We start from the raw sequence: 12,464 nt of genomic DNA, 5'->3' as shown, positions 1-12,464 counted from the left end.
AAACTTCACTATATCTTGGGCCATAAAGCAATACATTTGAAAGGATTTAAGTATTTTAAAATATATTCTCTGAAAAATGGAATTACACTAAAAAATAAGTGTAGGAGGGAGGAGTCAAGATGGCGGAGAAGTAGCAGGCTGAGACTACTTCAGGTAGCAGGAGATCAGCTAGATAGCTTATCTAAAGATTGCAAACACCTACAAATCCAACGGGAGATCGAAGAGAAGAACAGCAATTCTAGAAACAGAAAATCAACCACTTTCTGAAAGGTAGGACTGGCGGAGAAGTGAATCCAAAGAGACGGGAAGATAGACCGCTGGGGGAGGGGCCGGCTCCCAGCAAGCGGTGGAGCAACAGAGCACAAAATCAGGACTTTTAAAAGTCTGTTCCGCTGAGGGACATCGCTCCAGAGGCTTAACGGGGGTGAAGCCCAGGCGGGGTCAGCGCGGTCTCAGGTCCCGCAGGGTCACAGAAGGATCGGGGGTGTCTGAGTGTCGCAGAGCTTACAGGTATTAGAACGGGGAAGCCGGCTACAGAGACAGAGCCGAGGAGTGAGCTCTCAGCTCGGGGTTACCTTGAAACGGTCGCAGGCTCGGTCAGCTCGGAGCACGGCCAGAGGCCAGGGTGATGGGAGTAATTGGGCGCTGTTCTCTGAGAGTGCACTGAGGAGTGGGGCCCTGGGCTCTCAGCTCCTCTGGGCCGGAGACTGGGAGGCCGCAACTTCATTCCCGTCCTCCGGAACTCTACAGAAAGCGCTCAGGGAACAAAAGCTCCCGAAAGCAAACCCGAGGGGATTACTCAGCCCGGCCCCTGGTAAGGGTGGTGCAATTCCGCCTGGGCATAGACACTTGAGAATCACTACAACAGGCCCCTCCCCCAGAAGATCAACAAGAAATCCAGCCAGGACCAAATTCACCTACCAAGGAGTGCAGGTTCAATACCAAGGAGAGCAGCGGAATTCCAGAGGAGGAGAAAGCAAAGCACGGAACTCATGGCTTTCTCCCCATGATTCTTTAGCCTTGCAGTTAATTTAATTTTTTTTCTTTTTCAATTATTTTTTCTCTTCTTCTGCCAAATTTTTTTTAACTTTTACACTTTTCTTTTTAACATTTTTAACTAGTTTATCTAATATATATATATATATATATATATATATATATATATATTTCTTTTTTATATTTTTTCTTTATTCATTTTCTTTTTTTAATTGTTTCTTTCTTTTTTTTTTTTTTTTCCTTTCTGAACCTCTTTTTATCCCCTTTCTCCCCCCTCACGATTTGGGATCTCTTCTGATTTGGTTAAAGCATATTTTCTTGGGGTTGTTGCCACCCTTTTAGTATTTTACTTGCTCTTTCATATACTCTTATCTGGACAAAATGACAAGGTGGAAAAATTCACCACCAAAAAAAAAAAAAAAAAAAGAACAAGAGGCAGTACCAAAGGCTAGGGACCTAATCAATACAGACATTGGTAATATGTCAGATCTAGAGTTCAGAATGATGATTCTCAAGGTTCTAGCCGGGCTTGAAAAAGGCATGGAAGATATTAGAGAAACCCTCTTGGAAGATATAAAAGCCCTTTCTGGAAAAATAAAAGAACTAAAATCTAACCAAGTTGAAATAAAAAAAGCTATCAATGAGGTGCAATCAAAAATGGAGGCTCTCACTGCTAGGATAAATGAGGCGAAGAAAGAATGAGCGATATATAAGACCTAATGACAGAGAATAAAGAAGCTGAGCAAAAGAGGGACAAACAACTACTGGACCACGAGGGGAGAATTCGAGAGATAAGTGACACCATAAGACGAAACAACATTAGAATAATTGGGATTCCAGAAGAAGAAGAAAGGGAGAGGGGAGCAGAAGGTATATTGGAGAGAATTATTGGAGAGAATTTCCCCAATATGGCAAAGGGAACAAGCATCAAAATCCAGGAGGTTCAGAGAACCCCCCTCAAAATCAATAAGAATAGGTCCACACCCCGTCACCTAATAGTAAAATTTACAAGTCTTAGGGACAAAGAGAAAATCCTGAAAGCAGCCCGGGAAAAGAAGTCTGTAACATACAATGGTAAAAATATTAGATTGGCAGCAGACTTATCCACAGAGACCTGGCAGGCCAGAAAGAGCTGGCATGATATATTCAGAGTACTAAACGAGAAAAACATGCAGCCAAGAATACTATATCCAGCTAGGCTATCATTGAAAATAGAAGGAGAGATTAAAAGCTTCCAGGACAAACAAAAACTGAAAGAATTTGCAAACACCAAACCAGCTCTACAGGAAATATTGAAAGGGGTCCTCTAAGCAAAGAGAGAGCCTAAAAGTAGTAGATCAGAAAGGAACAGAGACAATATACAGTAACAGTCACCTTACAGGCAATACAATGGCACTAAATTCATATCTCTCAATATTTACCCTGAATGTTAATGGGCTAAATGCCCCAATCAAAAGACACAGGGTATCAGAATGGATAAAAAAACAAAACCCATCTATATGTTGCCTACAAGAAACTCATCTTAAACCTGAAGACACCTCCAGATTTAAAGTGAGGGGGTGGAAAAGAATTTACCATGCTAATGGACATCAGAAGAAAGCAGGAGTGGCAATCCTTATATCATATCAATTAGATTTTAAGCCAAACACTATAATAAGAGATGAGGAAGGACACTATATCATACTCAAAGGATCTGTCCAACAAGAAGATCTAACAATTTTAAATATCTATGCCCCTAACATGGGAGCAGCCAGCTATATAAACCAATTAATAACAAAGTCAAAGAAACACATCAACAATAATATAATAATAGTAGGGGACTTTAACACTCCCCTCACTGAAATGGACATATCATCCAAGCAAAAGATCAACAAGGAAATAAAGGCCTTAAATGACACACTGGACCAGATGGACATCACAGATATATTCAGAACATTTCACCCCAAAGCAACAGAATACACATTCTTCTCTAGTGCACACGGAACATTCTCCAGAATAGATCACATCCTCGGTCCTAAATCAGGTCTCAACCGGTATTAAAAGATTGGGGTCATTCCCTGCGTATTTTCAGACCACAATGCTCTGAAGCTAGAACTCAATCACAAGAGGAAATTTGGAAAGAACCCAAATACATGGAGACTAAACAGCATCCTTCTAAAGAATGAATGGGTCAACCAGGAAATTAAAGCAGAATTGAAAAAATTCATGGAAACAAATGATAATGAAAACACAACGGTTCAAAATCTGTGGGACACAACAAAGGCAGTCCTGAGAGGAAAATATATAGCGGTACAAGCCTTTCTCAAGAAACAAGAAAGGTCCCAGGTACACAGCCTAACTCTACACCTAAAGGAGCTGGAGAAAGAACAAGAAAGAAACCCTAGACCCAGCAGGAGAAGAGAAATCATAAAGATCAGAGCAGAAATCAATGAAATAGAAACAAACAAACAAAAAAACCCCCAATAGAACAAATCAATGAAACTAGGAGCTGGTTCTTTGAAAGAATTAATAAGATTGATAAACCCCTGGCCAGACTTATCAAAAAGAAAAGAGAAAGGACCCAAATAAATAAAATCATGAATGAAAGAGGAGAGATCACAACTAATACCAAAGAAATACAGACAATTATAAGAACATACTATGAGCAACTCTACACAAACAAATTTTACAATCTGGAAGAAATGGATGCATTCCTAGAGACATATAAACTACCACAACTGAACCAGGAAGAAATAGAAAGCCTGAACAGACCAGACCCATAACCAGTAAGGAGATTGAAACAGTCATCCAAAACCTCCAAACAAACAAAAGCCCAGGACCAGATGGCTTCCCGGGGGAATTCTACCAAACATTTAAAGAAGAACTAATTCCTATTCTCCTGAAACTGTTCCAAAAAATAGAAATGGAAGGAAAACTTCCAAACTCATTTTATGAGGCCAGCATCCCCTTGATCCCAAAACCAGACAAGGATCCCATCAAAAAAGAGAACTACAGACCAATATCTTTGATGAACACAGATGCGAAAATTCTCACCAAAATACTAGCCAATAGGATTCAACAGTACATTAAAAGGATTATTCACCCCGACCAAGTGGGATTTATTCCAGGGCTGCAAGGTTGGTTCAACATCCGCAAATCAATCAATGTGATACAACACATTAATAAAAGAAAGAACAAGAACCATATGATACCCTCAATAGATGCTGAAAAAGCATTTGACAAAGAACAGCATCCCTTCTTGATCAAAACTCTTCAAAGTGCAGGGATAGAGGGCACATACCTCAATATTATCAAAGCCATCTATGAAAAACCCACCGCAAATATCATTCTCAATGGAGAAAAACTGAAAGCTTTTCCGCTAAGGTCAGGAACACGGCAGGGATGTCCATTATCACCACTGCTATTCAACATAGTACTAGAAGTGCTAGCCTCAGCAATCAGACAACAAAAGGAAATTAAAGGCATCCAAATCGGCAAAGAAGAAGTCAAACTATCACTCTTTGCAGATGATATGATACTATATGTGGAAAACCCAAAAGACTCCACTCCAAAACTGCTAGAACTTGTACAGGAATTCAGTAAAGTGTCAGGATATAAAATCAATGCCCAGAAATCAGTTGCATTTCTCTACACCAACATCAAGATAGAAGAAAGAGAAATTAAGGAGTCAATCCCATTTACAATTGCACCCAAAACTATAAGATACCTAGGAATAAACCTAACCAAAGAGGCTAAGAATCTTTACACAGAAAACTATAAAGTACTCATGAAAAAATTGAGGAAGACACAAAGAAATGGAAAAATGTTCCATGCTCCTGGATTGGAAGAATAAATATTGTGAAAATGTCTATGCTACCTAAAGCAATCTACACATTTAATGCAATCCCTATCAAAGTACCATCCATTTTTTCCAAAGAAATGGAACAAATAATCCTAAAATTTATATGGAGCCAGAAAAGACCTGGAATAGACAAAGGAATATTGAAAAAGAAAGCCAAAGTTGGTGTCATCACAATTCCAGACTTCAAGCTCTATTACAAAGCTGTCATCATCAAGACAGCATGGTACTGGCACAAAAACAGACACATAGATCAATGGAACAGAATAGAGAGCCCAGAAATAGACCCTCAACTCTATGGTCAACTAATCTTCAACAAAGCAGGAAAGAATGTCCAATGGAAAAAAGACAGCCTCTTCAATAAATGGTGTTGGGAAAATTGGACAGCCACAGGCAGAAAAATGAAATTGGATCATTTCCTTACACCACACACAAAAATAGACTCAAAACGGATGAAGGACCTCAATGTGAGAAAGGAATCCATCCAAATCCTTGAGGAGAACACAGGCAGCAACCTGTTCGACCTCAGCCGCAGCAACATCTTCCTGGGAACATCGCCAAAGGCAAGGGAAGCAAGGGCAAAAATGAACTATTGGGATTTTATCAAGATCAAAAGCTTTTGCACAGCAAAGGAAACAGTTAACAAAACCGGAAGACAACTGACAGAATGGGAGAAGATATTTGCAAACGACATATCAGATAAAGGGCTAGTGTCCAAAATCTATAAAGAACTTAGCAAACTCAACACCCAAAGAACAAATAATCCAACCAAGAAATGGGCAGAAGACATGAACAGACGTTTCTGCAAAGAAGACATCCAGATGGCCAACAGACACATGAAAAAGTGCTCCATATCACTCGGCATCAGGGAAATACAAATCAAAACCACAATGAGATATCACCTCACACCAGTCAGAATGGCTAAAATTAACAAGTCAGGAAATGACAGATGCTGGCGAGGATGCGGAGAAAGGGGAACCCTCCTACACTGTTGGTGGGAATGCAAGCTGGTGCAACCACTCTGGAAAACAGCATGGAGGTTTCTCAAAATGTTGAAAATAGAACTACCCTATGACCCAGCAATTGCACTACTGGGTATTTACCCTAAAGATACAAACGTAGTGATCTTAAGGGGCATGTGCACCCGAATGTTTATAGCAGCAATGTCTACAATAGCCAAACTCTGGAAAGAACCTAGATGTCCATCAACAGACGAATGGATAAAGAAGATGTGGTATATATACACAATGGAATACTATGCAGCCATCAAAAGAAATGAAATCTTGCCATTCGCGACGACGTGGATGGAACTAGAGGGTATCATGCTTAGCGAAATAAGTCAATCGGAGAAAGACAACTATCCTATGATCTCCCTGATATGAGGGAGAGGAGATGCAACATGGGGGGTTAAGGGGGTAGGAGAAGAGTAAATGAAACAAGATGGGATTGGGAGGGAGACAAACCATAAGCGACTCTTAATCTCACAAAACAAACTGAGGGTTGATGGGGAGAGGCGGGTTGGGAGGGGGCGTGGGATTATGGACATTGGGGAGGGTATGTGCTATGGTGAGTGCTGTGAAGTGTGTAAACCTGGCGATTCACAGACCTGTACCCCTGGGGATAAAAATATATGTTTATAAAAAATAAAATTAAAAATAAGTGTAGGGGAGGCATAACTAGAACATGTACCCTGGAAATTGGGACATACATTTTTACCCATTTTGGGTCAAAAAATAATCACAGTAGAAATTGGAAGATAGTTTGAATTGAAAGTACATCTTCTAACAAAACTTGTGAAAAGCAGCTGAATTTTAAAGGGGGAGTTGATGTATAAAATGCACGTATTACTGAAGAAGAGAGACTGAAAAATTAATGTATTATTCATCTCAAGAACTTAGAGTAGTAAAATAGTGCCACAGAAAGTAGAAGGATAGAAATAATAAAGACAAGAGCAAAAATTAATGGAAGAGGGAAGTCATTATCCAGAACATTCAAGGAATTCAACAAATCAAGAAGAGAAAACCCAATATATCAATGGGCAAACACCTTCAATGGGCATTTTTTTTATTAACATATATTATTAGCCCCAGGGGTACAGGTCTGTTAATCACCAGGTTTACACACTTTATAGCACTCACCATAGCACATACCCTCCCCAGTGTCCATAAACCCACCACCCTCTCCCTCCCCCCCTCCCCTGCATAACCCTCAGTTTATTTTGTGAGATTAAGAGTCTCTTATGGTTTGTCTCCCTCCCGATCCCATCCTGTTTCATTTATTCTTTTCCTACCCTCAAGAGGCATTTATAAGATGGTATCCAGATGGTCCATAATCATGAAATGATACTTAATCTCATTAGTAATCAAGGCAATATAAACTACTTCTTCAAAGAGATATTATGACACACTCTCCAAAATAGCTAACATTAAAAAGATGGACAATACTAAGTGGTGACAAGATGTGGAACAATGAAACACATATAGATCATGGAGATACTTTAGTATAGTCTCTTTGGAAAACAGTTCGACATCAATAAAACTGAAGATGATCTATAACCCAGTAATTTTACTTCTAGGTATATACCTTAAAAATGTATGGGTGTATGTACCCAAGGACATGACCAAGAATATTGTTAGCAGCACTATTTGAAACTAATACTATGTATCTTTGAACATCATTTTCATTTGTATTCGACAGCCAGGCAAATTTAGCCAGTCCTCTATCTAATGCCGTGCAGATTGTTGGCATGAGTGCTACTCTTCCTAATTTGGAGATTGTAGCTTCCTGGTTGAATGCTGAACTCTACCACACCAACTTTCGTCCTGTACCACTGTTAGAGTCAGTAAAAATTGGAAATTCTATATATGACTCTTCAATGAAGCTTGTGAGGGAATTTCAGCCCAATCTACAAGTAAAGGTAAGTCAGTATTTTTACATCACTATTCCTGGTACTTTGTGTTTGATTGCATTTTCTAGAAGTCAACATTTTTTTTGAGTTCTATAAATTAGGGGTTGCAACGCAGTTGAATATGCTTTACATATCCATTAGAAGGATTATTAATGCCAAGCTAATGGTTTCATCTTAAATAATTGGTAGTGATGGTGAGAGAAGAAATACAGTTGTGCCTTCAATTTATTAATTAATTTATTTATTTATTTTTAAGATTTTATTTATTTATTTGACAGACAGAGATCACAAGTAGGCAGAGAGGCAGGCAGAGAGAGAGAGGGAGAAGCAGGCTTCCTGCTGAGCAGAGAGCCTGATGCGGGGCTCGATCCCAGGACCCTGGGATCAGACCTGAGCCGAAGACAGAGGCTTTAACCCACTGTGCCACCCAGGTACCCCTATTTATTTATTTTTTAAAGGTTTTATTTATTTATTTGATAGAAAGAGAAAGAGAGCACAAGCAGGGGGAGAGGCAGGCAGAGGCAGAGGGAGAAGCAGGTTGCCCACTGAGTAGGGAGCTGGAAATGGGGGTTGATCCCAGGACCCTGGGATCATGACCTGAGTGGAAGGCAGGTGCTTAACCAACAGAGCCACACAGATGCCCTGTTGTGCCTTCAATTTATATGATTATCTTTTCCAATAAGTATAATAGAAGATAATATAAATAATAAAACATACTTAATTTTGTAGATTTTTCTTTTTAACTGGGAGATTTTCTTATGGCTTAGTTTACACTAAGCACTAATGTGGAAAATTAACTTTTGTTAAGTAGTAGGTATAATATATAGTAAAAGAGAAAAACATTTTTAGAGCCAGACCTACCTCTGATACATAACAGAGATCCTTGATATTGTGGATACTAGTTGAATCACAAAACCTCTCTGAATATACTATCTTATCTGTACATTGGGATGTAATACTTATTCTAGGAGTGAAGGATGGTGTTAAAAAATTGGCATCTAGGAAGTGCTTAATAAATTATAAATTCCCTCACACTCCCATAAACACTTAAGAAATTTTAGTTCACAGTATTTTTTTAAGTCTGATTCTTCAATCCTGAGGTTAAAAAACTGACTCATCATCTGTGGAGTGGGACATCTCTTTCTGTGTAGAGCTGTGCCTCTGAATACGGAAACAGCTGGAGTTGGAAATAGGAGTAAGTTCATGTGTTTCAGTCCTGTCCTAGATAGGCATTTGTAGCCTCTATATGTCTGGCATGGAATCTTATTCAGTTGGTTTGCTCTGTACCCCAAATTTTACCAGACTGTGCCTTGGTTACCTCAGCAAATATGTAAGCGCATTCATTTACTCTCCTGTTAATCTTTTTCTCTTGCTATGTCTATGCCTTCACCCTGTTTGAATCACTTTAAACTCTTACCTGGATTATTGAAATAGTGTGCTAATTGAGCTCTCTGCTTCCTACCTTTCCCCTTTCAGTCTATACTTAAATCGGGAGCTAATGATCTATTTAACATGAACATCAGATCACATTACCATTATGTTCCCACATTTGAAATGGTTCCTTGTTTCCTTTAGAATGAAAGCCAGCCTCTTTTTGTTAGTCTAGTAAGACATTACATGATCTGTTCCCACCCCCTTAGTGCTTTGACCTTACCTACTACTTTCTTTCTTATTCCCTCCACAGCCTCTTTGGTGTTCTAAAATATGCCAAGAATCTTTCACCTCAGGTTCTTTCTTTCTGGAATGCTTTCCCCCTAGGCATTAGTATGGTTTACTCTTTTACCTTTGGACATTTACTCAAAGTCACTTTCTTAGACCTCCCCTGGCCACCTTATCTAAATTACAGCGTCCTCCCCTTCCTGGTCCCTATTTTCCATTATGTTTTTCTTTTTATCACTTTTCAAAATTCTGTGTTTTACTTATCTTGTTTTTGTTATTATCTATCCCTTCCTACTGGCATAGTAACACTTTGAGGGCAGAGCTTTTTTTCTACTTTATTCTTTATCCCCAGTGCCTAGGACAATATCTGGTACATAGTAAATGTTTGTTCATTGAGTGAATGAATGGATGAATTAATTAATTCAGTTAAACACCCCTTCTAGTTCTGAGAACTCAATGGGCTACCACATAGTATTTACATATGCTTTATTCTGCCTGAAATTTTTCCACTGTCCCCCAGTTACCTTTCATTGAAATAACACCTCCCCTCCTTCATATCTCAGCTAGATAATTTTTCCAGAGAAAACTCTTTGATTTTTTTGTCAAATTTATGTCAAATATGAGGCTTCATAACATCCTAAAATTCTTTTATAGTACATCTAGTAATTGTATTTTACATTTATTTGTTTTGTACTTTAATACCTTTCCCCAACGAGACCTAACCACCTTGAAGACAGGACCTTGACTTTCTTTTGCTTACCGTGATATCCCCATTGGCTGAGGGTTCGAAGTCAATAAATAGATGAATTAATCAACATATTTCCTTTCACCTTGCATTATAAGGAAGTGTATTTCTTTTTTTCTCTTCTTGTTTTTTGTTATTGACTTTGTAATCGGTTTTTGTTATGCCTTTCAATAGAAGAAATCTTTTTTTTTTTTTTTTAAAGATTTTATTTATTTATTTGACAGAGAGAGAGATCACAAGTAGTCAGAGAGGCAGGCAGAGAGAGAGAGGCGGAAGCAGGCTCCGTGCTGAGCAGAGAGCCTGATGCAGGGCTTGATCCCAGGACCCTGAGATCATGACCTGAGCTGAAGGCAGAGGCTTAACCCACTGAGCCACCCAGCTGCCCCCAGTAGAAGAAATCTTGAAGCAAAATGAGTGAGTGACTTTAAACTGATGTGAAATGTTTTGAAAGGACCATTAGAGTGACTATTTCTCTTTCTTCCTTAGGGAGATGAGGACCATGTTGTTAGTTTATGTTATGAGACCATTTGTGATAACCATTCAGTATTGCTTTTCTGTCCATCAAAGAAATGGTGTGAGAAGTTGGCAGATAGCATTGCCCGTGAGTTTTATAATCTACACCATCAAGCTAAGGGTAAGTTACTGATGGAAATGAAAGCTTCTATACTCAGTACACTTGCTTGAAAGTAATGTAATGAGTATATAAATAAAGCATGGCTCTTTTTGATCATTGTACCACCTGCCCACTGGACACTTCTTACGAAACAATGCTTTTATGACTAATCCTCTCCTTATCCTCATGATAGACAACATATACACACACTCAGGCTAACCTTAAGATTTTTAAAATACTGGATTTATACAGGCACATACTAAGATTCTTCATCTAGGATCCATGAGCTTTGAGATATTGATCTTTGAAACCCTAAATTATATCTGGAACATCATATACACACATTTTTCTGGAGAAATAAGACATATCTTTCTTTATATTTCCAAAGCCTAAAAAAGAATCACACACATATGCATATGTATGTATGTATATATATACACACACACACACACACACACACACACACACACACACACATATATTTTAAAATCAGCTTTATTGGGGTGCCTGGGTGGCTCGTCTGTTAAGCATCTGCCTTTGGCTCAGGTCATGGTCCCAGGGTCTTGGGATCAAGTCCTGCATGGAGGTCCCTGCTCAGTGGTGATCCTGCTTCTCTCTCTTCCTCTGCTGCTTCTTCTGCTTTTGCTCTCTCACTCATGATCTCTCTCTCAAATAAAATAAAATAAAATAAAATCTTAAAAAAAATAAATAAAATCACCTTTATTGAGGTATAATTTATATATAATAAAATGTACCCATTTGAAGTGCATAATTTAATGAATTTTAACAAATGTATACACTTGTTTAACCCCCACCAGTAATGAACCTACAGAACATTTCTATCACCCATTTAAAATGTAATCTTTGCTCTTTAGCTATCAATCTCCTCTCTACTCTGAGCCCCAGGCAAGTGACCTGCTTTTTGTTACTCTAGATTAGTTGTGCCATTCCTAAGAATTTCATATAAATAGAATCATATATGATGTATGTGTGTTATATGTTTGGCTTCTTTCAGCATGGTATTTTTAAGATTTGCCAGATTGTTATGTTTATCTATTTGTTTTCTATTGCTGAGTAGTGATTAATGTATGGCTATAACCATTAGTATATATTTTACTGATTCTAGGATGAGCACTGTTCCCTCACTACCTTTGCTAGCCTGTGGTCCTTTGGGGTCCCTACACAGATGAGTGTAGGGAAGACAGAAACCAACAAGTTCTGGTCACAGAATATTAGGATATTTTATGATTTCATTGGAATCCTGAGGATAGGTGATGGATACCTCAAGCTTAGCTCCAATAAGTAAACTTTGCTTGAAGTTTTATTTGATAGGCTCCAGCCCAACATTATAATATCCCATTTATTTCCCTCCTAATTGATGTTTTCTATACTGTGCCATTTATATTCCTTATGTTGTACCATAATTACTTAAATTCCTTTGATAATCAGAAACATTATTATTATCTTCTTTGCTTGAGATTCTGTTACTTTGATTTACAGCAAGGTTTCCCAAATCCTAGTGCTTGGACTGGAGTCTGGGCTATAATGAAATTTTCACCAGAAAAATAAGGATACGACTGCGGTTTTTTGTAAAGCTGAAGTTTAAATTCTGAAATTACCCTACTAATTTTTTTTAATGTTAAAATGACTTTTGAAATAAAGGTATTGATCAATAATGGTAGTTTTTAAAAATTTTAAATTGTGC

At 38.4% G+C, this 12,464-nt stretch overlaps 1 protein-coding gene across 1 annotated transcript in view; it reads left to right on the top strand.

Annotated features, from left to right (window-relative positions):
• Window positions 1-12,464, top strand: part of LOC111155023 (DNA polymerase theta) — a 133,027-nt gene that overhangs the window by 7,880 nt on the left and 112,683 nt on the right. The window contains exons 6-7 of the mRNA XM_022515036.1: window positions 7,532-7,751; window positions 10,633-10,780. Coding sequence (XP_022370744.1) covers window positions 7,532-7,751; window positions 10,633-10,780 — 368 coding nt within the window. The remainder of the gene's footprint in view (window positions 1-7,531; window positions 7,752-10,632; window positions 10,781-12,464) is intronic.

This window comes from Enhydra lutris, unplaced genomic scaffold, assembly GCF_002288905.1.
Source record: "Enhydra lutris kenyoni isolate GAN:26980312 unplaced genomic scaffold, ASM228890v2 scaffoldscaffold39, whole genome shotgun sequence".
Taxonomy (NCBI): Eukaryota; Metazoa; Chordata; class Mammalia; order Carnivora; family Mustelidae; genus Enhydra; species Enhydra lutris.
The sequence above is the reverse complement of the archived record's forward strand: the minus strand, read 5'-3'. Positions and strand labels throughout refer to the sequence as shown.